We start from the raw sequence: 27,794 nt of genomic DNA on the forward strand, positions 1-27,794 counted from the left end.
GGAGCCTGGACTCCGACGGAGACCAACGACCGCTGACTGTCAACTCGTTGGCATGAGCTCCCCATCCCGTGAGGGATGCGTCCGTCACGATCGTCGCCTCCGGCCAGGGCAGCCAAAATGGGGCCCCCTTCATCAGATTGCCTTCGACGGCCCACCACAGAAGGTCCTGGGCGACCGAGGGCAGCACCTGGACAGGGTCCGACAGCCTGCCGGAGGACTGAGACCACTGGAGCTTGAGTGCCCACTGCAAAGATCTCATCCTCAGACGAGCCTCCGGCACCAGAAGAATGCAGGATGCCACGAGGCCGAGCAGTCTCTAGAACTCGGACGCTGGGAGATTCTGGGCAAGTTGAAACTTGTGCACCATCTGCTGAATGTGAAGAGCCCTCACCTGGGGAGGAAAACGCTGCCCCAGGGATGTCTCGAGCACTGCTCCGATGTACTGGAGCCGCTGCGTTGGTGTCAAATGGGACTTCTTTAAATTGAGTGAGAAGCCCAGCTTGTGAAGGGAGTGGCAGGTGACGGACAGATGATCCAGGACTTGCTCGGGAGAGCTCCCCCTGATCAACCAATCGTTCAGGTAGGCGTAGACCGTGCAAGTCCATGATGGGTCTCAATCCCCCGTCTTTCTTCGAAATCAAAAAATAAGGGGAATACCATCCCTTGTTCCTCTCCGCTACAGGCACCAGTTTTATGGCGCCTTTCTCCAGCAGGGCCTGAATTTCCTGCGTAAGGAGCGGATCCGGACTCTTCAAAGAGAGGTTCCCAGGTGGATTGTCGTGAGGCCTCTGCCGAAAAGGAAGACAGTAGCCGTGGGTTATGATCTCCAGAACCCACACATATGAAGTAATGGCTCGCCACTCTACAAGATACTGCACCAGCCTTCCCCCAACCGGCGAACCATAGGACCTGGCCTCATGACACAGTGGTAGCGGCGTTGCCTGAGGGCAAAGAGGCAACTGCCCGAGCGGCCTTGGCACCTCGAGTACCCTTGTTTCCACCTCTGGCACTCTACGGTGGCCTCTTTGACTGCTAGCTCCTCTCGCTTTACTGAAGGATGAGTAATAGCGAAAGGAACCTCCCCCCCATTGGTATCCCCTAGGACGAAAAGGCGGAGGTTGGCGGACTGCAGCGCCCACGACTTCGCTGCAGCTTTGGAGGTCTGTAACCTCTCAAGGCCCTCGTCAGCCTTGCTGCCAAAAAGATGATCACCGTCAAAAGGCATGTTGAGGAGCCGGGACTGCACATCAGGAGCGAACCCACTTCCGCAACCACGCAAACCTGCGTATTGTGGTGCTCGCCGCCATGGACCGGCTGACACAATCTGCCATGTCCAAACCCGACTGAACGGCCTCACACATGGCATCCTTGCCAGCCTGAACCATAGCAAGGAAACAATCCCGTTCGTCCCCTTCGGGAATATGTTCAGCCGCTAATGCAACACAGTTCCACAGAGTGTGTGTGAAACGAGACAAGGCACATATGGAGTTGGCCGCCTGAAGCGCCATACCCCCTGAAGAAAACACTTTCTTCGCCCAGCCGTCAAAACGTTTGTCGTCCCTATCCGGAGGGATGGTAGGATAAGACGCCTGCTTTGCCGGGGCCATTGCCGCCTGCACCACCAAACTCTCTGGAGTGGGGTGCCTGGACAAGTAGCAGGGGTCGCTACTGGCTGGACGGTATTTTCGCGACAAAGACTTGCCCACTGCCGGGAGACTCTCCGGAGCAATCCAAGCCGCCGCCGCCACCCTTCTCTGCAGAGCCATATGAAACGGCAAAACCGGGTCAGTGGGGGGACCAAGATCAAGGATGTCCGTGAGATCATCCTGAACGAACTCCCCTGGGGGAGCTGACCAACCCAAGTACTCGGTGACCCGAGACATAAGGCGCTGATATGAAGAATCGGCATGAGTGCCAGGCTCCGGCCTACAAAACTCCACCTCCGGAGAGGTGTCCAGTCCACTGGCATCATGCAGTGACTGCCTCAGGTCATCAAACTGGCTATGGCCCGAGATAAGCTCATCTGGTACCGTAACCGGAACCAAGCCGTCATCAGAGCCTTCATCAACCTCTGAAATGTACTCTAGGCGGGGAGAGGAAGACCTCTGGGGACCAAAGCAGTGCCTGACTTTAGCCAGAGCCTTTCTAGGGGCTAACCCCATGCCACGGGGCCCCTCCGACACAACCGCCTCGAAAGGCGCCGAACGAGTCGGCATCGACAGAAACGGCGTCGACGTCGAGCGAATCGGCGTCAACGTCTGCTGCAGCGCCGCCAGCATCGGCGGCGTCGACACAGGCCTCGAAGCCGGAGATCCGAGCGTGTCTCTCGACGACCTATGCGCCGACAGCGTCAACGACCCCCTCGGAGGTAAAGCCTCGAGAGAAATCGTGGACGACCTCGGCGGCACAGGATCACGCGGTCTCGAGCGCGTCGAAGACGGGGACCTGGAACGGGCATGGCGAGAACGGCTGCCCTTGTCTGAGCGGGACCTCTCCCGCGAGCCGTGCCGACCACCCGAGCCCAAAGGCGTACGAGCGGTGTCTCTCGACCGGTGCCGACCGACCCCACTCGGAGGCGCGGATGGACCGGTGCCCTGCGATTCAAGAATCGCTAGCATCTGCTTCCCGAAGGAAGCCCATTCCTCCGGTGTCGCTTGCATGGAGGGATAAGCGACCCACCGACGGGGAATGCCTCGAAGAGGCGGAGGAGTGGCGAGACCGACTCCTGGAAGGAGACCCACTGGACTGCCGACGATGACGCGGAGAGTCGCCCCTCGAGTCATCCGTCGAAAGCCCCGCAGACCTCGACTTCCGGTGCTTAGACACCCGACCTACCGACAGCTTCTTCTTGCGTTCCCGCAAGGCCTTTTCCGTGAGCGACTGGCAGTCGACACAGTCATCCGTATCGTGGGCCTCCCCGAGGCACCAGAGGCAGGCGTCGTGCGAGTCCGTGACCGACATCTTGGACCCACAGTCCCTGCATTTCTTGAAGCCCGGACGCGGGGTTGAAGACGAAGTAGACATCGCCACGAACAGGTCTTCACAAAAAACCGAACAGGTTCAACGAACCGAGAAGAAAACAGCAAACTCCAAAGAGTCGAGGCTTACCGAGATTCACGAAGCAAACACGTTCGCGGAAAAAAACGGAACTGAGGCTATGGGCGTCGTGCGTCCTACTTATCACATCGGGTGACGTCGGCCGTCGGAGCTGTGGACATTACTGTTATAGATATGGAATACGTCGGAGGACCCAATCCCCTCGAAAGGGTATAGATATTTTTTCCAATTCACATTGTACATATATGGTCCTTCTTAATCCACTGGAATCAAAGAGTCAACAGTGAGAGTATCTTTCATTCTGTGTCAGAAAGGATACAGGTCTGTTGTTAGTGGCATTGGGGTTTGGCAAGTGACCAGATGTGTTTGAACTGTGGTAGGGGAAAAGACTTGAAGTGCCTGGTTCAGGGTTTCTAGTGGGGCTGTGTTCCTGGGAACTCAAACACACCTCCTTTGGGTCTATAGGAACATTTGTTCTTTGTGACCAGAATGCTTACAGTAATTTCACACCGATGGATCAACATAATATCCCTGCTTTCCCTGATGTAGGGCTCATCCACCTCTGCTCTTACTCTTAAATTTCCCGTCTCCCCCTCACCAAGTCCTCCTTGAAATCCACCCTTGCCACAGGGGTTGCTTGCACCTTCTCCTGTAGATGTTGGGTTTGCAAAGTCATTCATTTATTCTCAATATTTTCTTCCTTTTAATCCCAACATGCTAAAGAATGATTTGGAACCAAAACCAGTTCGGTCATGGCATATTTTGCCACGCGATGCAGATAGTTTTCAATTGACCCTGTATCATGGGTAGCAGACCAGAGACAAAGGAATTGGCTATCACTTCCTGAGCTGTCTTGACAGGCTTGGCAATACCTGAACAGTGTGTAAACTATCTAAATAGTTGGCAGGCCATTACAGTTCCCAAGGTTTCCCCAATCCATTTTTCAGGGGCAGATTTCAGGGACAGCAGTGGTAAACCTATTCCTGGATTGTTCAAGGTCATTCCTCCAAGCCAGGATTTGCCACTGGCCAATTAGCATTTTGGGTTAATCTCGGTCTAACCTCCGGGAACATTATTACTCTCATGATCTGGTTCACGCAAGCCCATGCAGGGTTGGAACACTGGATGACTGACCATTTCATGAATTAAGCGCTGAGGCTCCTCTCTAATGATTGGGAACTCCTTTGCTAGGGTACGCAAATCCCCTAGAGTACTGGGGACATGGACAGTAAGTACATGGTGATTCTCTCCACCCACCACCATAGCTCTCATTGTCTGCCTTAGCAGTGGTTTTAGGAGAGCAGAATCCATCCCATAAGTTGCATCTTTCCTAGTCTGCAATTGGGTGTAAGAGAATTCCAGGGACACTTAGGGTGCTAGGTCCTGGCTGCACTTTTGCAATAGATACTGGCCTTTGTTGCAGCCCTCTAGCAGGCACTGGTGCAACACCCATGACGCAGCATTCAGACCTGCCACTTAATGTTGCTGTGTGGACTCTAGTGCTTAGGCATCTAGTCCCCAGAGGGGGCCACAGAAGTGCAACATTTACAACTGACCTACTCCCGATTACCCCTGGAGTTTTTTAACCAGGACCCCTTAACCTCTTTCTTTTGGTCATGCACTTCGGTGTTCGAAAGAAGGACGCCTGCAAGCTCAGCAGTGCACCAACTGTCAGAAAAAAAATAAAGCACAACCTTCGATTTGGGTCGATGGCAAACAGAGGGGATTTATTCATTGCCTTGCAAGTCAAGGAATGCAGCACCCTGCCTACAATAAAACCCTCCTAACTGACCCCACCGCCGTCCAGACCGGTTACCTTTATAGATCTCCGGTCAGCTGACCAAGGAAGGTTTGATAAAAACCTCTGACTAGGCCTACTTGCAAGTTTATTCCACCCACCAAACAATAGGGCCATTCATTCAAGATAGGAGTCCCTCTATAATGTTCATGAAGGGTAGGGAATCCCTCCCTTTTCCCCTGTATCCTCCTCTCGGGTGGCCAGGGAAAGGTCATCGGTCTTGGATCCTGACCCTGGGGAGGAGACTTGGGGGCACGCGGGTGGGGAGAGGACGTCCTAGGTGACCCATAGTATCGCCCATTTCCTTTTCATAACAAACCCTCTTATCCCTCAAGCCTTTATACGCTATTGCCAGCCCTTTCCCTGTTCTTCCATTAAAAAAAACCCCAAGAAACACCAGTTCAGCACTGACACGAAGAAGAGACCAACTAGAGAAAGACATCCTTATTGTATTAATGCTTACATATACAGACTCCATTTGAGTACTGAGACGATGAGGACGACAACAAGACGGCAGAACTACAGTTTCAACAGTGAGCGGTCTAGTCCTTTTTGGACCAATCATGGTGGCAGGAACTTTAAAAGCTGGAATCTTTGTGGAAATGGAGTCAGCAATGGAGTCAGCTATGGAAGCAGGGCTACGGGCTGCTGGTTACAAGCAGACCTCTCCGGGACAGCAGTGTGGCAAGCGTAGTGCTTTGGAAGATGCAGAGTATATGCAGCGGGAAGCGAAGCTGAAGGACGCTGGTGGCCGGTGGCAGACCGCGAGAGGGAGACATGCGTGACCGAGCAAAGCAATCACGTGAATCCCGAGCTGCAGGAGGAGCATCGCTGGGTGAGCGAAGTCACAGAGAGGCTCTGGGGGAATAAGCGAGGTGCCGCACGCGAAGGAGAGAACTCGTGGTGGCAGAGGACCTTGCAGGAAAGCCGTATGCTCCGAATGGAGTGTGTACCAACAAGGGGGAACACCGAGCTAGCAGGCGAATATGCAAAGCAAGCAATGAACATTGATTTGAACAGAAGCAAGCATTTCTATGAATACCGATTTGAGTGAAAGCAAATATAAGCACTTTTTTTATAATATATTTTATTGGATTTATAACATACATCCATTGGGCCTTCCAGGGCCAACATTTAAACAACATTACTGATAATAATAGAAATAATAAATAACGTTGGATGGGAAAAGCACTCATATGGAACACATGTTAAATGCTATTATGTAACATTCGGTACATAGCGTAATGATGTTTGGTACAAAAGTAGGTATTCGGCATCATTGTCCATAACCTTTAGTCTATGATGTTATGATATTACAAGTTCAGTAGTTCATATCGTGGCTTCCCAGCGTTGCCATACTCTATCTGCTTTTCCAGGGCAGCCTCTGGCTCTGTATACCCTTCTTTCTATTGAGATGCAGATTTCTACATCTGTGATCCATTGATTCACCTGCGGTGGTTCCGCTGCGCCCCATAGGCGGGCTATGTTTCTTTTAATGATTGCTGTTGTGGTCATGAGGCAGAGCTTTTCGTATTTTGAGAGATCTATCTCACTGTCCACTCCCAGTAGCAACAGTTTGGGATCTCTGGGGATTGTCTGGGTCAGGACTCTTGATAACACGTCGCAGCATTGCTGCCAGTAATTACTGATTACCGGGCATTCCCACAGTATATGGAAGAAAGTTCCTTCCTCTTCCCGGCAGCGCAGGCAGTTGGGTTCAGCTATTTTGCCCCATTGGTACAGGGCTACCCTCGGGTAATAGATCCTGTGTAATATCTTCAGCTGTACTAGGCGTAGTCTGGCCGATATGGTGACCTCACAGGGGTACATCAGGATTTGGACCCAGTCTTCCGACATAATTTCTCCCACCTCAGCCTCCCATTTCGACTTCAGTCGTTCCAGTTCGGGTGTGGCAAAGGAGGTGATAACACTGTACATAATAGTGGTGACTTTGGCTGGAATATGGTCTTCCACTATGTTCCGTTCCAGTGGAGTAGAATCTGCCATGTCGGAGAGAGCAGGGAGGTGCTGTTGCAGGGCATGTCGGAGCTGTGTGTAGTGATATCTCTGTTTCCGGGAGGTCAAAGGTCGAAATTAGTTCATGAAAAGGTCTAATAGATCCTTCTGCTATAATGTCTTGCACCTTTTTTTTATGCCGTGTCTCATCCAGGTCGGCCATTTCGGCAGTTTGATTACCTCGGGGAGGTTCCTGTTCCACAGCGGTTGCAGTGGAGTGATTTTGTCTCCCCAGCCTATGAAGGTGTGTGACTCTGCCCAGATACGTGGCATGTGCGAGTTGATGTCACGTGGGAATGTCCTAGGTGCCGCGGCGTATAATTCTATGGGGGGGTGACGCTCACATGTGGTAGTGTTAGATCGGCGTGTAGAGTGTCGTTTATCACCACCATCTGACTGGCCCAGTACTATGTCTGTAGCCTCGGTAGACCGATACCTCCTTCCCATATAGATCTCTGTAGAGTTCGAAGTGCTATTCTATGGTGTCTGCCACTCCACAGGAGTTGCCCAAGTACACGCTCTATCATCTGGAACGTCTTGGTTGGTATGTGCAGCGGAGCATTCTGTAGCACATACAGGTAGCGGGGAAGTGTTAACATTTTGAACAATGCAGCTCGCCCTAGGAGGGTCAGGGGTAGAGATTTCCAATGTTGCACATCACTTGTAAACCTTTCCGTAATGGGTTGCAGGTTGTCAGGTATATAGTCGTTGAGATTTCTTGTAATCTGGACGCCCAGATATCGAAACTGTTCATGCGCGACTTTATATGGGCAGGCTTCAGGGGGCTCGTTTCCCAGTTGGTTCAGTGCAAATAGTGTGGTTTTGGATCGGTTCACTCAGACCGCTAAAGGTGCCATATTCTTGTAATAGCTGTGTTACCACTGGGCAAGTTTTTTTAGGTCCTTGAAGGTATATCAGTAGGTCATCCTCGTATAGTGAGACTCTGTCCTCCCACTCTGGTCCTCCGGGGATGCCTTTCCATGTGCGGGTGTCTCTCAGCCTTTGGGCCAGTGGGTCCATGGCCAGCGCGAAGAGAAGGGCTGATAGTGGACAGCCTTGTCATGTCCCCTTCCCCAGGGCGAAGGATTGCGACGTCCAGCCGTTCACCCTCACTTCGGTTTGTCGGCGCCTCGTACAGCAGTTGGATCCAGGTTAGGAATCGCTCGCCAATCCCCATTTTACAGATGATCACCCAGAGTGCTTCCCAGTGGACCAAGTCGAAGGCCTTCTCAAAGTCTACCGTGAGTACTGCCGTGGGGATGTCCAGGGTCTGGGCGCGCTCAATGGCCAGGTGTAGTCGGCGTATGTTCATTCTCATAGATCTACCAGGCATAAAACCACATTGATCTGGATGTATTAGGGATGTTATGACTTGTTGTAGGCGCATCGCCAACAGTTTCGCCAGTATCTTTGTCTCCCTGTTAATTAGAGATATTGGTCGATAAGAGCCACATTCGTCTGGGGGTTTGTCTGCTTTAGGTATCACCACTATTGTCGCCTTCCTTAAATCTGCTGGTAGGCTGCCTTTGTCTCAGGCCTGCTGATACAGTTTGAGTAAGTGTGGGGCCAGTTCAGGTCTGCCTATCTTCTTCCAGGTTTCAATGGGGAAACCGTTCGGACCAGGTGTCTTTCCGGACTGGAGTTGCATCTAGCTGCTACTATCTCGTCTTCTGTGATTTCCATTTCTAGCCCAGCCGTTTGTTGAGCATTAAGAGAGAGAAGGGCGATATTGTCTAACACTGAGGTTTCAAGGGGAGTTTCTGGTCCCCTGTATAGTTTTTCATAATATTTTGCAAAATTCCTCTGCAATATCTGCATCTGTTGATCTTGTTTCAGCGTTTTGTGTTGTTATCACTCTTACTTCGTTGTGTCCTTCATCTCTCCGCTCCAGCCATGCTTAGCATCTTTCCAGCTTTGTCTCCTGTTTCATAGACTCTGGCTCTCATCGCCCCGTGTGCCTGTTTAGCATTGTCCAATGCAATGTTTTGTAGCTTTTTTTGAGCTAGGATCAGAGCTCTGTTCGCGTCAGGAGTATCATGGATTCGGTGCGTTTCCTCCGCTAGTTTGACATTTGCCTCTGCTTCTCTTATTGATTCCAGGTGTGCTTTTCTTTGTGCCGCGGTCCAGGAGATGTCTCCACGAATCACAGGTTTGTAGGCTTCCCACAGCGTGATGGGGGGAGTCCACCGTTCCTTCATTTAACTCGAAGTATGTTGTGCTAGCGTGTGGTAGACGTTCTAGCAGTTCCGGGGACCCTAGATGGTAATTTTTCAGCCTCCATACCAGGTGGTGGAGTTGGTTTATACGTCGTGATTGACATTAATAGGGAGGAGTGATCTGAGATGCCTCTTGGGAGGTACTCTGCCTGTGTTGCCGTGTGTATTATTGATGCTGGTATAAAGAAGTAGTCCAGGCGCGACAGTGATGCGTGCACCCCAGAGTGATAGGAGTATTCTTTGCTTTCCGGGTGAAGGTCCCGCCATACATCCCTAATTCCAAATGCTTCGACAAAGGTGGCCAGATTAATTCGGCGATTGGGGTCTCTACTGCGGAGGTGTGTGCGGTCTCGGGTATTGTCCATTACATCGTTGATGTCTCCCCCCAGGATTAGGATGTCTGAGGTGTCCATAGTGATCAGTGGCGTGATGTCTTCTATCAGCATGGCTTGCAGTGTGGGTGGGGCATAGATCGCCATTAGGGAGATCGTTTTGTTCCAGAGCGTGCCTGTGACATGCGTGTATCTGCCTCCAGTGTCCTGTATTGTGGCCGTAAGGGTAAAGAGAAGTCTTTTGTGTATCAGTATTATTACTCCTCTGGCTCCCATCGTGAATCCTGCTTGTATTGCTGTGCGGTAGTTGGACCGCTTAAACAGTGCATTGGTTGTTCCTGCTAGGTGGGTTTCTGTTAGGAAAGCAATATCTGGGCTGTGCCTATTCAGGAATTGTCACACTAATCGTCTCTTCAGACTGCTTCCTAGACCATTCACGTTCCAGGTGAGGAGCTTTAAAGTTCGGATCTTAGTGTCTTGTAGAGTCATTTAGGCGTATGTGGGTGTAAGTGACAGTAATGTCCTTTGGGGTCTGGCCTTTGCGTTTGTTTGTACCATGGCAGGGAACTACAGTCTAGGCCGCACCAAAACCTGTGTCTCGAGAACTTCAATGTTCTATTGAGTTTGTCCATCCTTTAAACAAAAAAAACATATATCCAACTCCCGCCTCCCCATACTTCACCCCCAAATGAAGCATCTGTTGCCCCTATACAACTCTAATACAAATTAAACAAAAGCTGTAGACTCGCAGCCCATCGCTCGTAGGTTCCCACCGTGCTCCAACGCAGGGAGGCGGGGGGGGGGTCTTTCCAGGGGGGGGGGCATCCACCTGTTCTGACGCTTTTCTATGAGTCTCTTCATGGCTGTTATAATCGTGTAAACAGAATGTCAACAATACACAGTACCTTACACCTTGCTTATTGGGGGCTTCAGAGTTCCTGATTATTCATGCCTCGGGTGTCAGCCTTCTCTTTCTTGTGGTTGCGGAACGTTGCCTGGCGGTTGTCGGTCCGGCGGTTCATGTCTTGGTCGGGCTCGGGGGGTTTTGTTTCCGTTGGCTCTTGTCTTGGTCCAGTCGCCATCAATGTGTTGCTCTGCCCACTTCCACGCTTCTTTTGGGTCAGTGAAGTGAACCGTCGTGCCTTTATAGTATATTTTAAGTTGGGCGGGAAATAGGAGACCATATTTCACATTCAAGGTTTGCAACTGTCTTTTGAGTTGATCAAACGATTGTCTGGCTTTTTGCACGTCTCTGGTGTAGTCTGGAAAAAACGCCATCTTCGAACCATTGTAAGTGAGGGTGCCTTTTGCCCGTGCTGTTTGGAGCAATGCGTCACAATCCCGATAGTTTAATAGCTTTGCTAACACTGTGCGTGGGGGGGCACCCGGTACTGGGCGACCCGTCGGCACACGGTGGGCCCGTTCAATTGAGAAAAAGTTGGAAAATGTATCCGTTTCGAACATGTCAGTGAGTAGCTGCTCCAGAAATAGTTCCATGTGCGGGCCTTCAACTTTCTCCGGCAGGCCCAGGATTCTAACATTATTACGCCTGGATCTTCCCTCACTTTCATCGACCCTCTCCTCCACGGTTTTCAGGCGGGACGTAACTCTGGCCAGCTGTTGTTCTACTTGCCGTAGGCCGTCCTCCGTCCCAGATATGCGTTGCTCTGCTTCTCCGGTAAGGGACGTCAGCTTCTGGAGATCATGTCGGAGGAGGGAGACGTCCATGCTGATGCCATCTATTTTTTGCTCCATTGAGGCCCGTGAGTCTGCTATGGCAGCCATGATGTCTTTTAGCGAGATTGTGCCTTCTGCTTGTAGTATAGTGTCTGGTAGGTCTTGTTCCGACAGGGTGCTTGCTGTCGGCGTCGTGAATTGATCCATCCTGCTCTGGGAGATTAGTTTCATGGGTTTATCCTTGCCCATGTCGTACGGCGATGGTGAAGTGCCTCCGACTTAACAGGTGCACAGTTTTGGGGTTTCAGGCCGGCTTGCATAGTATTCCTTCTGGTCCTTCCTGGGTCGGGGGCGATTGTTGGTCCGTGGAGGTGCGCGCGTCTGTTTGTTAGGCCTGTGGGCAGCCGCTTCCAGGCATAGGTCGCAGATCTATCACAGTATGGTACTCCTTCACCCTGCTATGTACTGGCGGGTGCAGCCATTTTGTCTGTGTTTTCCGGCGGCCCTGTAAAATCAATGACCGCACTGATCGCACTAGGGGCCTACGCAGGCACGGGTCTTCGCTTCGCGTACCCACACATCGGAGTCCTTGAATGGTCTGCGGCGTCTCCCGAGACTGGTTATGAAGCCAGCGGGTCACGTGCCGTGGACCTACCGGGCCGCCTGGTTCTGCACGCCGTCTGGGCTCCTTCTCTTGCAGGCTCTGTACGAGCGCGAGGGCCGGGGTAGGGCGAACGTATGGATGTTACCCTAGGGTGCCGTCTCCCTCTTGGATCACCCTGGTGGCCCGACGGTGCACTAGGGGTCGCCACACCATTCAGACGGGCGCAGCGTGGATTCGCCGCCTTTGGGAGACGATGGGCCCGTTCTCCGTATTGTTCAACAGGTTCCCGCCTGGTTCGGTTTGCTGGCCGGTAGTGTTCCACGGACGACGTGAGTGTTGCTGTTCTGGTGGAGCTTCCACCTCGTTATGCGTGGCTGTTGTTGCTGCGTGTCTTCATTCCCAGCCACTGGTCACTGATCGCAGATCCAAGTCGGAGTGACAATCCTTCATTCGGCCACATTCCGACGGGCGCGGCCATTTTGTCTGCGATTTCCCGCTGTCGCGCGGCTTGTTTTCTTCGGCTCCGAACTCACACAGGAGTGTGCGATTTTGGCCGGGATTTCGCCTGGTTGTGCCCGGTGTGTTTGTCTTCTGGAAAATGTATAATTTCTACAGGAAAGCCATTCGTAGCAGGCTGTTTCTACAGGATATCTGCCGCGGCCGCAGGAGCTACAGGGGCTCACGTCCTCATAGCTCTGCTGCTTGCCACGCCCCTCTAAATATAAGCACTTTTGACTACCGATCGGAGTGAAAGCAAGTTTGAGCACTTTTGAATATTAATCAGAGTGAAAGTTTGCAAATCTGCTTGATACAAATAACTGTATTATAAGAGAAACTAAGCACTGGCACAAGGCCAAGAGAATTCAAGGAACTGTATTATATGAGAAAATGAACATTGGCAACAGCCAAGAGAATTCAAAGAAATGTATGTTATAGGAAAACATGCATTGGCAAGAGCCAAGAGAATGCAAGGAAGTGTAACAAGTGCATGGTGGCCAACCAAGCCACCGTACAGTGTCAGGAGAGTGACACACAGGTGAATAAATCAAGCATCACTGTCAAGTTGAAGCAGTGGCATAGTGTTGATGGAAAAGCAGCATGAAGGGGGTATCGGTTGCGTAACCTGTAATGGGTGGACCGTGTGGTCTGACAACTGCGCCTAGACCGAGTTCACACCTGTATGGAAAAGCCACTGAAAGCGCCCACAAAGAAGCTTGTGTTTGAACTGCAACAAACTTTTATGTGACTCTTGGGGAAAGGATCCCCTATGCCTTATGAACTATTTTGAACTTGGGGAATAGAAAACTGATTACAAGCCAAGAGATGGATGAAACTTTGAACTTTATTTTGAACACTACTTATTTATTTTGATACCGACATCCCTACACATTTCCTACAGTTAGACGTGAGGGCAAGTATAGATTTTGGACACAGACAGACATTTTCTTTAGACTTCCCGACACAGACTATCCTTAGTTTTCTTTAGGTAGGGAAATCCCATCTTAACATAGGGCAAGCAAGGCATTCCTCCATCCTGCATTTTGAGTTAATAAAAGTTTGTGGACCAAACTTGTAACCTGTTGTCTGTGTCTGCTTCTTGATGTGGGACGCAGCTCAAACGATACAGGTTGGGGAACCCTAAAGTTTGAGAAGTTAAGTCCCAAAGCATCAGGCTCCTCAGTAGCCACAAAGGGCTTTTTTTATTGGGTTTGCTATCTGCAGCAGTAGGGAAGAGATCATTCCCCTGGACTAAAGAGGATTAATACCCAGTGATATGATTCAAATACCTACATTAGAGGTTAGAATGCAGGTATGGAATTGATGTGCTGGTAGGGGTTACAGATGCAGACTTCGGGGGTGATATCAAAGTCTTACTAGAGAATCGAGGCAAGGACCCCTTCCAGATCAGTCAGGGGGATAAAATTGTACTAGGGTGCTCGAGAGAGCAGTGTTCCCTAGAGTAAAGGAAGAGGCCGGGAAGGAAGTAACAGATCGAGGTAACTGAGGCTTCGGGAAGGCTGATGATGCACCCGACACCTGTCAAAACCATAAAGCCAGACTGGTCAAAGAAGAAGAAACAGAATCTCTACCCGAACTAGCCTTTGCCCAAAGAAAGGACCCACTGTTGGATGGAGCATTTTTGCAAATTATACCTGAACAGGAGGGCCATAAGAGGACAACCTTTTTTCTTTTTAAGACATGAGTTAGTGTACCAGGGAGACAATACTACAGAGGGCATAGCAAAAAAACAGTTAGTCATCCCTAAAAGTCAAAAGCAAGTACTCCTGGAAATGGCTCATTTCCACCTGACAGGAGGTCTTCTAGGACAGACAAAAACCCAAGCCCAAGTCCTTAACAAATTTTACTGGCCCGGAATTCATGCCGACATAAGAAACTTTGTTCAGGATGTGCAACCTGCCAAAAGACCAGTACACATATAACATCACCAGTCCCTTTTTCACATATAACATCACCAGCCATTTTCCAATCATTGAAGTCCCATTCTCAAGAATTGGCATGGACATTGTAGGCCCCCTGGAAACATCAACTTAGGAAACTATCTTGTTAGTAGTAGATTATGCCACCCGATATCCAGAAGCCTTTCCCCTTAGAGTGAACACCAACGAGCAGATCTTGAAACACCTATTCCTTTTCTTTTCGCAAGTAGGGTTTCCCAGAGAAATCTTGAAAGATCAGGGCTCTACATTTATGAGCAAACACATGGGGGAAGTAAAACAACTGCTGCATATTACCACTTTAAGTACCTCAGTATATCATCCACAAACAGATGGCCTTGTGGAAAGGTTTAATAAAACCTTGAAAACCATGTTGTAGAAATGAGTGGAACAGGATGGCTGAAATTGGGATTAAATGATACCGTGGGCTTTATTTGCGATTAGGAAGACCCTTCAGGCTTGTACAGGATTCTCCCTGTTCAAATTATTCTATGGACGTGAACCTCAAGATATCCTGGATATGTTGAGGGGAAACCCGGGAAGACAGGGAAAAATCCCAATTCCACTCTCACGAACTGCAAACCGATTTAAAGAACACGACGGTAGTTAGCGCTTTAGTTCAAACCCATATGGCCAAGGCACAGGAACAACAGAACACCTCATGTGTTAGAGAGGCTATCCCAAGATCTTTTTGAGTATGCCAAAAGGTATTAGCATTGCTGCCAACCTCAGAGAATAAATTAATATCCAAGTGGCATGGACCTTATGAGGTGTAAGAACAAACAGGACCCTGTAACTATAAAATGTCTCAACTGACCGTCGATAAAAGACCCAGGTATATCATATTAATCTTTTAAAGGGATGGAAGGAAAATCCTATAGTCTACTGCCCCCATTCTGTCCTGATTGTTGCCGGATGACTGATAACCAGGTTCTGATTGCACCTGTATTTAATAACCAAAAACAAGACCTATATGACCTCATACTCCAATTTACTGATGTATTCAGAGAGGAACAAGGGAGAGCGAAGGATATCTACCATCATATCCACACTCCTTAAGGCAAAGTGATACATTTAAAACTGTACAGATTACCTGAATCCAGAAAACCAACCATCATCCAGGAAATCAAGCAGATGCTTTAGGCTAATATTATTGAACCATCCGCTAGCCCCTGGTCCTCCTCCTTCGTGCTGGTGGCAAAACTCGACGGGAGCTGGAGATTTTGTACTGACTTCAGGAAAGTCAATGCCATATCTGCCTTTGATGCGTACCTGATGCCGCATATTGATTATCTGATTGACCGGCTGGATAACGCTGTCCATCTCTCTACCATAGACCTTACAAAAGGCTATTTGGCAGTTTCCGTTATATGGAGCTGACAAGGAAAAACATTTTTTTGCCACACCCATAGGTCTGTTACATTTTAAAATCCTCCCATTCGGAATAAATGAGGCGCCCGCAAGATTCCAACGGTTGATGGATAAGATCTTACAACCCTCCTCTGATTTCTGTGGGGCTTACATGGACGATATTGTAATACACAGTAAAACTTGGGAAGATCACATCTATCACCTCTATAGTCAGGCAAGTCTTGAGAAAGGTGGGTTTAACAACTAATCCTAAAACATGTAAATTGGTTCAATCTCCATTTATTTTTTTTTCATGGCGAATGGCACCGTACAGCCCCAACAGGAAAACATTAAAGCCGTCCTCGATACCCCCACTTCAAGAACAAAGAAAGACCTTAGAGCCTTTTTAGGACTTATTGGCTACTATAGCCTGTTAATCCCCAATTTCTCAAGTAAAACCTAAAGACTAAAACAAATTGAAAAATGCTGAGCCCCAAAAGATCAGGTGGAATGAAGATGATCAAAATTGTTATACCACATTGAAGGAAACCCTTTGTCAGAGCCCCATTTTAAAGGTAGCTGATTTCTCAAAAGAGTTCATCCTACAAACCGATGCCTCTTCAATGGGATTAGGAGCTGTCCTCTGTCAAGATCATGACAGACTGGAACACCCCATACTCTACATCAGTAGAAAGTTATTAAAATTTAGACTAGTTACCGATCATCTAGTGTGGATAAGTCAATGAAAAGAGACTAACCCGAGAATTATGCAATGGTTCTTGGACCTCCAGCCATATTGTTTCACAGTGGAACACCGGAAGGGTCGAGAGCAAGGAAATGTTGACTTCCTTTCACGGCTTCCACGTGAAACATCAAGGTCCAAAATGCATAGGGAAAGGGTATGCGAGGAAGTCCTCACCTCCCCTCGGGTGGCCAGGGAAAAGCCATCGCTCTTGGATCCTGAACCTGGGGTGGATATGCGAGGGAGGATCAACTGGGTGGAGGAGACTTTGGGAGGGGACGTCCTAGGGGAAAAATGGTATCCACCATTTCTTTTTCATAACAAACCCTCTCTATCCATCAAGTCTTTATAGGCTTTTACCAGCCCTTTACATGTTCTTCCCTTAAAAACATTCTCCAAGAATCACCGGTTCGGCACTGAGACGAGGAAGATACCAACTAGAGAAACACAGCCTCATTTAATTAATGCTTACACATACAGACCCCAGTTGTGTACTGAGACGAGGAGGACGACAAGAGTAAGGCAGGACTACCGTTTCAACAGTGAGCGGTCTAGTCCTGTTTGGATCAATCATGGTGGTGGGAACTTTAAAAGCCGTAATCACTGTGGAAATGGAGCCAGGGCTACGGACTGCTGGGTACAAGCACACATCTCCAGAACAGCAGGGTGGCAAGTAGAGCGCTCAAGACCTTTTGCAAGATGCAGAGTTTATGCAGCGGGAAGCAAAGCTGAAGTATAATGGAGGTTGGTGGCAGACTGCGAGAGGGAGACCGGCTTGACCGAGCGAAGCAGTTGTGTGAATACTAAACTGCAGGAGGACCATTGCTCGGTGAGTGAGCCACGGAGAGCCGCTGGGAGAATAAGCGATGTACCGCACAGGATGGATAGAACTCGTGGCAGCAGAGGACCTTGCAGGGAAGCCGTAAACTCTGACCGGTGAGTGTACCAAGAAGGGGGAACACCGGGCTGGCAGGCGAATATGCAAAGCAAGCAATGAACATTGATTTGAAGCAAGCATTCTATGAATACCAATTGGAGTGAAAGCAAGTTTTGAGCACTTTTGAATATTGATCGTAGTGCAAGAAAGTTTGTGAATCTGCCGATACAAAGAACTGTATTATAAGAGAAAACCAAGCAATGGCAAAATGACAAGAGAGTTCAAGGAACTGTATGTTATGAGAAAACACGCATTGTTAAGATCCAAGGGAATACAAGGAAGTGTAAAAAGTGCATGGTGGCCAACCAAGCCACCGTACAGTGTCAGGTGAGTGACACAGGTGAATAAATCAAGCATCACTGTCAAGTTGAAGCAGTGGCCTAGAGTTGATGGAAAAGCCGCAAGGAAGGGGTATCAATTGCATGACCTGTAATGGGTGGACCGTGTGGGTCGACAACTGCACCTAGACACAGTGCACAGCTGCATGGAAAAGCCACTGTAAGCACCCACAAAGAAGCGTGTGCTTGAACTGCAACAAACTATGCGATTTTGAAATCAAGAAACTGAACTACTTATGTGAACTAGTGAAAAGTAACAATATTAAAGGAGCTGGGAAGTGTGCCAAGGAGTTGTGTTTTGAAAAGCTGGAAGATTCAACTCTTGGGCACAGGAACCCCTATGATTTATGAACTATTTTGAACTTGTGGAAGGAAAAACTGATTACAAGCCAAGAGCTGGAAGAAACTTTGAACTTTATTTAGAATAATACTTATTTTGATGCTGACATCCCTATGCAGTTAGACGTGGGGGCAAATATAGGTTTTGGACACAGACATTTGCTTTGGACTTCCAGACACCGACTATCTGTAGCTGTGTTTAGGTAGGGAAAGCCCACCTTAACATAGGGCAAGTTAGGCCTTACTCCATCCTGAAATATGAGTTAATCAAAGTTTATGGACCAAACTCGAACCTGTTGTCTGTGTCTGCTTCTTGATGCCTTCACAACTGATGTTCTTCTGGTTGAGCATGACCTGACGGAGAGTGAGGACCCCTTTCAGCAAAGTGTTTCCGGTCTTGATTTATCAGCTGAGGGGCATAGGTCCTCCACTCCCTGTGATGAATCAAGGTTCCCTTACAACAGTCTATTGTACAGCCCGGTTCAGGCAGGTTTATTCTGCTGGGTTCAGCCATAAGGGGATGGAGCCAGTAGTCCTTAGCCTCTGCGCATGCGTCCCTTAATATGCATCAAGGCAAGCATTGTCTCCAGGCAAAGGTGGGGAGGGGTTTGCCTAATGAAAAGCCTACTAGAAAAGGCTTGAAGGTGCACAGTATCAAACAGGGCTGTCTTGTTGCCACAGTTGATATGGGATTAACCGATTGCTTCTGAAAAGGAAAACCCCTCCCCTCATTGTTTCCTCAGAGGTTAATTAATTTATTTATGAACGAAGACACCCCCACCAGTTTCAAGCCTAGGGCATTCAGACAAAATTGCTAGGTTCTCTCTTGTTGACACAATGCTACATAAGCAGCTATGTTTTTTTAACCCTGGAGTCCTCAAGTGGGATTTTCCTCTTTCAGTTCAAATGGCAGGATCCTACATTGGAATAGAGTAAAGAAACAAAGGACAATCACTGAGCGGTTGAGGGGCAGTCATGGCTCATTACCTCCGTCACCATCTCCATTGCGTCGACAAAACAGAATAACAGAAGTCAATTTAGCACTTCCTATGGTGCCATGTCTTTGCTACAGTGACATTTACTGCGTATGCCTTTCTTGCGCAGTAAATGCCACAGAGCACTTTCCTTCACTGCCTGACACCTTTTCCACCCTGACTTGCTTCTTCGAAGGGTATTAACACCTTATGCCCCCATCACCCTCAGGTTCTTCAAGGAAGGGGTGCCCCTCCTTCACCTCCACACCCCAGCCCCACATTTACCTATGCCTACAAACGTCATCCCAATGCACCACACTGCATAACTCATTTATGCCTTGCAGCCATGCCTGCCCCATCCACAACCATTTCTCGAACACCCAGTCCACCTGCTAGTCATGGACCTGGGAGACACAGCTTTCTCATACCACATTTGCAACGTAATAGTGACCCATGATTTAAAGTCACTGCAGTGAAGACCTGCATGTAAAAGGCAAAGCCGGTAAAACAGGTCCCCCTCCCTCTTACTCAAACTGGTATCAGACTCCTCGAAATTGAGCATATTATTTACATTGATCATGGTTGTACAATACTAAGATTTTAAACATTAAATGGAGTAATCATGATCGTCGGAAACAGCCATCTTCCAAGAACAGCTAACGAAAGATTTACAATACGAAAAAGGAAGGAAAAGAAAAATGGTCTCACTGTCAATGAAAGTTAAAACATGTAGGTGGGAGACAATAATGCCTTACAGCTAGGTAGGTGTTAAACGCCTAAAAGGAAAGACAACATGTGTCCGGAGATACTAATTCAACAAGAGAAAAAAATTTTTGGCCCTTGGCGCAACAGGTTATGGAGATTATCTCTAGGATTACAGCCCCATAAATGCCAGACTCTTAATGCGTAAAAGAAAAAGGAAAGGTCATATTAAGATGTGTTCCTAAGTCCTCCACCCGGTAGGGGGACATTTTTAATAAGAGCATGACTGTGATCCCATGCTGGAGCAATATGCATTGCTCATTCTAGGGCCATACACACATCTTCAATGAGTCCCGTGGCATTGTTTGTGCTACTAATAGTACCGAAAGTCCTTGGTTTACCTGGATTATTGTTAAACTAAGGACAGAGAAAACATCAGTGTATTGACCTGCTACTATGCCTCAACGAAAAAGCTCCATTAATAAATTACGTTTTTAGCCAGCACATAACATCCCAAATGTTGCAATTCTCGCCCACCACATTACCATTTTCTGCTCCAATTTTCAGTGCTACGCTGATGACACTCAACTCATCTTCAGGTTTCCCTTGGCCACCTCTTCTCCTTCTCTCATTGCCTGTCTACCATTCAGGATTGGTGTGCTGCCAACGATCTCTGCCTGCATGCCAGCAAGACTGAGATCCTCCTCATCGGCACACCTTCGGCCTCCTTTCCTGTCACTCTTTGGTTGGCCTGCCTTGGCCCTCCTCCTGCCTCCACCTGCGAGGCTAAGAACCTCGGGGTCATCTTGGACTCCACGCTTTCCTTCTCTGCCCACATCTCTGATGTCTCTAAAAAGTCTAACTTCCTACTGCACCTCCTCAGAGGTATTCTGCCTTTCCTCTCCTTCCCCCAGAAGCTCACTGTCTCTCGAGCCCTTGTTGTCTCTAGGTTGGATTATTGCAACAGCCTCTTTCTAAATCTACCTGCTTCTCATCTCCGCCCTTTACAATTTATCCAGAACAGGACTGACTATGAGACTTGTCCTTGTCCTTGGCCTCAAGCCCTGGGATCGTATCTCTCCAGCCCTGAAATCCCTCCACTGGCACCCAGTGGCTGCAAGGATTAAATTCAAGACCCTTTGCAGTGTCCACAAGGCTTTCTGGGGCCTGGGTCCAAAATATCTTTAGCTGTCCCTCTGTAAATACCTTCCCTCCCGAGCTCTTCGCTCCTCCACCTCCAACTCCCTCAGGTTCAGTCGTTTTTAAAAAACGAGCCGGGGGTAGATCTCTTTCTTCGGGCTAGAGCCTCCCTCTGGAACAGCCTCCCTGCCACTCTGAAACTTGAGGAAAACCATCTCTGGTTCCGGAAGCACCTCAAGACCTTCCCTCTTTGCTTCTGCCTTCGCTCCTCCTCTCCCTTGCTGATCTGCTCTGCTTTGGCATCGTGCACCTGGTTACCCTCTGACTTTCGGGCCTAGGTACATGTTCACCCTGCGACCCATCTGCACTGCCTCCTGGCAATCCCTTGCACTGGGGTCTGTATCTGTAACCCTACAGTTCCCCCGCCACCCTCCCTTCTTCTGCACATATCAGAAACATCTTGTCTGTTGCCTTAAACCTAGCACTTGCCACTTGCTGGCTGCACTACCAGTTTTTTTCTAAATGCATTTATTTATTCCCTCGCTCAACACTTTCCACTCCCCCCCATACACTTTCCCCTTTCCCTCTCCCCTGCACTTGCGTATTCTCAATGTCACTGGGCCAAGTAAGATCATTGTTTTTTCCCCCTTGCCTAGTCGCGCTCTGAAACACTTGTGTACAAGCACAATACAAATACAATATCAATATTAATATCAAATCCATCCAGGTCCCATTAGATAACTGTAACTCAACTTCTGACAGCACACTTCTGTCCCAAACATCAAACCAACTAGAACCCCTAACCTCAGCAAGAAGCACAAGACGTGTACAGAATTTCCTGAATTTAATCCTAGGAAGGTACATGTATTAACAATACAAACTTTTCACTACACCGCCACACAACCACCAGTTTAGTTAACTATTTTGTTGTACAGAGGACTATGGAAAGCAAGACTTTCCTTTAAGGCATTGCAACACAGCAACATATTGCACAATCACTCTGGTGTTTGAAACTGTTTAATGCTAGAGTAGTTTTTACATTTTAAAAAGCAGATGTTCTTTTGTCATCTCTTGCCCATATAACAAAGTGCTGTATGTTCCCGTTACCACCTAGGGGGTTGGGCTGTACTGAACCTGGGGTTTCTTCCCAGAAGTCGTACCTTGCTATCTAAATGCACGTAAACCATCTTGACATTACTGTAGAGGAAGATGCTATGTGTGATGCCGCCGTAGAAGGGAGTTGCAATCATTACAGCATCTGAAAAACAAGATGAAAAAGGGGGGCCATTGCTAAAGGCAAGTCAAATGCATGCTGATGGCAAAACCCACAAAACATATTTCTTTAACTAAATGGATGCATATTGAATATGAAACTTCAGAGAAATCGACTGCGGCTTTGTAAAAGTGGCCCAATCCACTAGTCACCTAAATGGGGGGTATGCAATATAAAGCTTTAGCGCTGTAATCATTAGCTGTAGGACAGTGATACCGGTAACTACATTAACAATCAAAGAAGCTTTCTTACATGCTGTTTCAGTGTACCCATCGTATCTCCCACTAAAGTCCTTCAGAAAGATCCATTTCTTGTCTAGCAAGCACAGGACCTTGCTCTAGTTATCAACAGTAACCACTGCTCCTGTTGATACTTTCATTGCCTTGCCAAAGACACACTGTTTTACCCATCAGAAACAAAAGTTTGTATAAAATATGCAAATATGTGCCACATTTGAAATATCTAATGAAATAGTCCCCATCATTGAAAACCTATTTAACAGCTTCAGAACTTGGAAATCCTGCAGGCTACTGTCACTTTTCTACTGTTTCTCCCCTACTCTAATATCCAATACAATATTCTTGCCCATCAGAATGAAGATTCGGTTATTTATTAAGAGAAACAAAATTCACTTTGGCCTTACCCCCAGGATCACAGAGGACTGAAGCCAATGATGAGAACAGTGACCCACAGCCATTCAGCACCACCACCTGAGGAGATAAACACATACATGAGTAGTGCAATTTACTTTGATAAACGTTTGCATTTGGTTGTGGTTTCAGTGTCTTCAACATGAAACAGCAGTGATGGCTAACTACACGTTAAATGGCAGTGGTAATGATAGGAAGGAATCTCCCACCTTATGTTCAAGGTGGCAGGGGTCCCTTTCTAAACCTAGGCAAACTGGTTTCTAGAAGCTTTCTTTGGCTTCCCTTAGGATGAGCAGTGGTTAAGCAGTCGAGGTCAAATCTCAGGAGGGGTGCGGGATAGACATAAATATGGGGCAAATGTATTACTCTGAACAAAGGGATCAATGTACTTTTCTATGAAAATGAACTGTACTAAAAAGGGTAGACTTGAAAATCGAATCTGTTAATTAGACCTTACACCCCTGTTTTGACCTAACAGTCACATGATGCCCTATACTAACAGGACACAGTAAATGCATCCCAGGGTGAGATGGCTAGTCAAATGGCTGGACAATGTAAATTAACCTCCACAAGCGCCCAGACTCACACACCAATACCTTAAAGGCTGTAGCAGGACTCTGGAATCTCCAGGCAGGCCAGGCTGGAGCTTCTGCCGCCAAGGGAGCTGTGGGAAATCCCACTCACGGTTACAACATAGGCCCATATTTCCTTGCAGCTTTCTCATCTAAAGAACATGGCCTTTTCGGGGCATAGGGGTTTAAGTAGAGGGGCTTTGCATGCTGTGTTTTCTTGGACGTGGTTTCTACGTGCAGTGGCTCACCATGGAACTGTGGAAGGTCAAATATCAGGCCACAGCTAAGCCATTGACAACCTTTGTGTCCTTAAGCACTTTGCACACAAGCGCAAGACTAGGATTTTGGTAACCATGACATAAATGAGGAAACCAAAAATTGTGAGATGTCTTTGCTCACTTTTCAGGGAGCTTTTGTAAACTTGGAAAATGCAGATTTCTGACATACTTCTCTCTTTTTTTTAAATACATTTTTATTGGTTTTACATCAACAACAATATACCCTCCCCCCTGTCCCCTCGGGTGGTGCTTTTTGGCTCTTGATGTTGTTGTGTGTATTGGTTCATAAAATGTCCATGATTCTAATATTGTGCTGGCACCATTGTAGCATATGGTCACTTTGTAGGTAGGGTATATTACTCCAGTCAGAGCAGAAGATTTCAGGGGTTCCCTGTACTCTGCATGTCATCTATTCCATGGAAACTATTCTCCAGACTTTTTGGAGCCAGTCAAATATCGTAGGTGGGTTCTTTTGTTTCCAATGTTGGCCAATTGTCAAAAATGCTGCTATGATTAGCATCATAACTCCCTTCTGTTGGGTTTTTGTATAGGTCATCTGGTTCGGGTTCCACATGTCCGCCAACCAGACCTTGTTTTCCAGACCGTCAGCTCCTTGGACCATTATCCCTACTCATCTTTTTATCTCTTCCCAAAAGTGTATCATAGCTGGCCAGCTCCACCAAATATGCTTCCAGTCTCCTGTTGCAGCACACCCTCTCCAACATCTGTTGCTTATAGCAGGAAACATTGCATGTAGTCTCTCCGTTGTGTAGTGACATTGGAAAACAACTTTCTGCCACATCTCTCTCAATTGTATGGACCGTGTCAGCTTGGGAATTTTATTCCATTAGTCTTGCCACCGTTTCAGTTTTATTGGCTTCACCAGTGTCTTCTCCCATCTCTTCATGTATTTCCATTAGATTTCCTCTCCTTGCTCGTTTAACAGTTTGTATAGATTAGAGATCCGCTTGTGGGAACCTGTGTCAGTTGTCATATATATTTCAAACAGGGTTAGTTTTCTATTAGCGGCTTCTTTATTAGGGGGGGGTCAATAGCCAGTGTCTTGCCTGTTTGTATTGGTATTCCTCCGTGGGTTTTATCCCCACCTGTTGTGTACACTCTTGAAGTGTCATAATGTCTTGGCCTTTGTACATATCGCAGATTTTGGTGCACCCTGCTTGTATCCAGCTATGGTAAACTTTCTGCTACATTCCTGGTTGGAAGTCCGTGTTCCCAAACATTGGGGTGAAGGGTGATGGATATGTCGTAAGGGCCCCTCTTTTGAGCGCTATGTCCCATGCTTCGACTCCCGCTCCCATCACTTCACTTACTTTAGTGTTCAAATGACTAGCTTTTATGCAGCCATAGCAGTTTCGAAAGGGGGGCGCCCGCCACTGCCCTGTCGCGCCTAGATATGTTGGGGGGGTTGTGCCACCAATTCCTTTATGACTCACAGTTGCGCTGCTTCATGTCCTCATCTGAAGTGGGGGAGCGCGAGTCCTCCTTCGTTCGTCTGCGCCGTTAGGGTCGTCATCGCTATTCTTGGTGTTTTATGCTGCCATATGAAGGTGGACACCATTTTGTTGAGCGCCCTGAAGATTGTTCTTGGAATTGTTATCGGAAGCGTCTGGAAGTAATAGAGCAGTTTCGGAAGGCCCAACATTTTTATGGCCGCCAGTCTGCCCCGCCATGAGATGTAAAGGGGGTTCCACTTGACTAGGTCTGCCTTCAGCTTCGCTCGTAGCTGTGGGTAGTTGGCGGTATATAGCTGCCCTATTGAGGGTGTTAGGGACGTATGTGATGTTGTCTATGGCTTTATTCAATTGGGTTGTTTGAGCAAGATTGTCCAATGTTACTGGGTCTGCCGTCAGATTCAGGATTTCTGATTTGTGCCTGTTGATCTTTAGGCTGTAGATGGACCCAAAGTGGTCTAGTTCCATTAGAAGCGCGGGCAGGGAATGTTCTGGGCTCGACAGCGCTAAGAGCATGTCGTCTGCGAAGGCCATCGTTTTGTGCTCCTCTTCTCCCATTTCTGTGCCTTTTCTTTGCTGAGTCTCTCGAATACTAATCATCAACGGTTCCAGGAATATTGCGTAGAGGTGAGAGTGGGCAACCCCGTTTCGTGCCTCTAGTCAGTGGTACTTGGTTCGATAGGGTGCCATTCAGTGAAATCCACATCGAGTGTGTGTTATAATTAGCTTTGATCATCTGCATGTAGTTCTGCCCGAAGCCCATGCGTTCCATTGTGTGTAATTACTGCGTCCATTCTACTCTACCAGATGCTTTCTCAGCATCTAATGAAACAAGAATCGCTGGGGTATGGTGTGTTCAACTTTTTTAATCAGGTGACTCACTCTGCGTGTGTCATCTGCCATTTGTCTCTTGAGGATGAATCCAGATTGGTCTGGGCCCGTGATTGTTGGTAGCAGCCGGGTGAGTCTTCCCACCAGAATCTTCGTGTAAAGCTCTGCGTCCAAATTAATTAAGGCTATTAGGCCGTATGAGCTTGGTTGGGTCCTTTCCCAGTTTGGGGAATACGACCAATTTCGCTTTGTTCATTGAATTTGTTATATTCCCTTGTGTTTTGAAACTATTAAACAGGTTGGTCAGTCTTGGGGTCTCTTGATATTTTTTGTAGAAAGCCTACGAATAACCATCTGGGCCCGGTGCCTTATTTCGCTGAATTTTCTTGATTGGCTGCTTGACCACCTCTATTTGTATATCTCTATCCAGTATCTCTTTGTCTGCTTCTGGTATCTGGGATAGGGCTTAGATAAGCTTCCGGCTTATCTGTCTCCGGGTGTTCCGAACCATAGAGGGTCTGATAGTAAGTTCTCAGTATTTCCCCCATTTCTTCATTGGTAGTTTTCAGGTGACCTTACATGTCCCTCAATTTCAGAATGGCTGTCTTACGCTCCTTGTCGTGGAGCTCTCTCGCCAGGAGTTTGTCCCCCTTGTTGGCGCTGATATTGTACCTCTGTTTCGTTCCCAAGAGTGTTAGCTCTGCTTTTGTGTTCTGCAACATCCCTAATTGGCCTTGTATGTGCTTCAGGGCTAATTTCGCCTTCCTGTTGTGGGTATTCACTCATTTTTTTTGTACTCTCGACAGTTTCTCCTCTAGCTCTTCTTCCCATCTGATACGTTGTTTATCTCTTTGTGCCTTTAAAGGAGAGTTCCGGGACTTTTTTTTTATTGTCCCTACGGGTCGGCCATGTGTTTGTAAGCATAAATCGGTAGATCGTAGGAAACTTTCCTATGGACCTTACCCGACTTTTCGCCCCTTATCGCACTCGAAATCAGCCTCCATTTTGTGATAATCCTATCATTCCGCCGCATCGACCTGGCTCACCTGCCTTTGCGGCACTAAATCAAATCCCCCGCCCCTGAGCCTGACATCAGCAGACGCGTACTGCCCATTTCAAGCACGTCTCGTGTCAACAATCGCTGCGCCTCAGCTATTGACGTGTTGCCATGGAAATGGCAGGACGCCTCTTTCCCCAATAAGTATAAACAGACCGTTTCACAACATACAGCAGCAGATTTTCGATTCCATTCCTCTCTCTGTGTTACTTTGAGTATTCTGTGACTCGTTTCAGTGCTCTGGTCAGCTACCTTCGCCGCTTGTAGCCCGTGTGAACAGATACCAGTACCACCGCTATAAATTATTTTACTATCTTTACCGCACAATGGCCACAATAATGCCGTATATGTACGAGCCCGAGTACACCGAGGAAGAACTACTGGAAAGGCAAGCACGCGAAAACGATGGGGATTCGGACGGCAGTTGGGAGGACCAGTCAACGGATGAAGAGCCTGGACCATGTCGCATGGACGGCGTCTCCACCTGGTGCACGTGCAATCGGTGCGAGCTAATGCCAACTGAGGAGGAGAACTGCTGCTGCCGTGAAAATTCCGGGTGCTTGGCCTACATTTCGGAAAGCGAGCAAAGTCAGCAGGAAGGCGAGCAAAGTCCGCAATGCATCACCGAGCTGCCAGAGTTCAGGGAAGCCTGCCTCTCACGGACAGTGTTGAGGATGATGATGGTGCTTATGCACGAACTTCGTGGCACTGTTCGTCCGCGTAATCCGAGTAACGAGTAAGTATACTCTGTTTGTGATGTCAGTGATGCCACCACTATTTCATGGTCGTCTCCCACATATAAAATTACATTTACATATCATTGGAACGCATGTAAATTGGTTCCATATAGTGCATTTTCTAGATATAATTTTTTTCTAAGGAAAATGACATGTGTTACCTGAATCGACATTGATAAGAAAGTTTGGTCAGTTTAATACAGTTTGCATCTTTTTTTTTCACAGGTGGTACAGGCTGGTGGCCTA

At 47.9% G+C, this 27,794-nt stretch overlaps 1 protein-coding gene across 2 annotated transcripts in view; it reads right to left on the minus strand.

The window, feature by feature from the left end:
* ACCS (1-aminocyclopropane-1-carboxylate synthase homolog (inactive)) overlaps positions 1 to 27,794 on the minus strand; it is a 1,238,632-nt gene that overhangs the window by 880,133 nt on the left and 330,705 nt on the right. For both annotated transcript variants that reach the window (XM_069623318.1, XM_069623319.1), the window contains exons 7-8: positions 22,595 to 22,661; positions 21,839 to 21,936 (exon numbers count right to left, since the gene is read on the minus strand). In XM_069623318.1, the coding sequence (XP_069479419.1) occupies positions 21,839 to 21,936; positions 22,595 to 22,661 (165 nt within the window). The remainder of the gene's footprint in view (positions 1 to 21,838; positions 21,937 to 22,594; positions 22,662 to 27,794) is intronic.

The sequence above is a fragment of the Ambystoma mexicanum genome, chromosome 11 (genome assembly GCF_040938575.1).
Source record: "Ambystoma mexicanum isolate Mex_15411 chromosome 11, UKY_AmexF1_1, whole genome shotgun sequence".
Lineage (NCBI taxonomy): Eukaryota > Metazoa > Chordata > Amphibia > Caudata > Ambystomatidae > Ambystoma > Ambystoma mexicanum.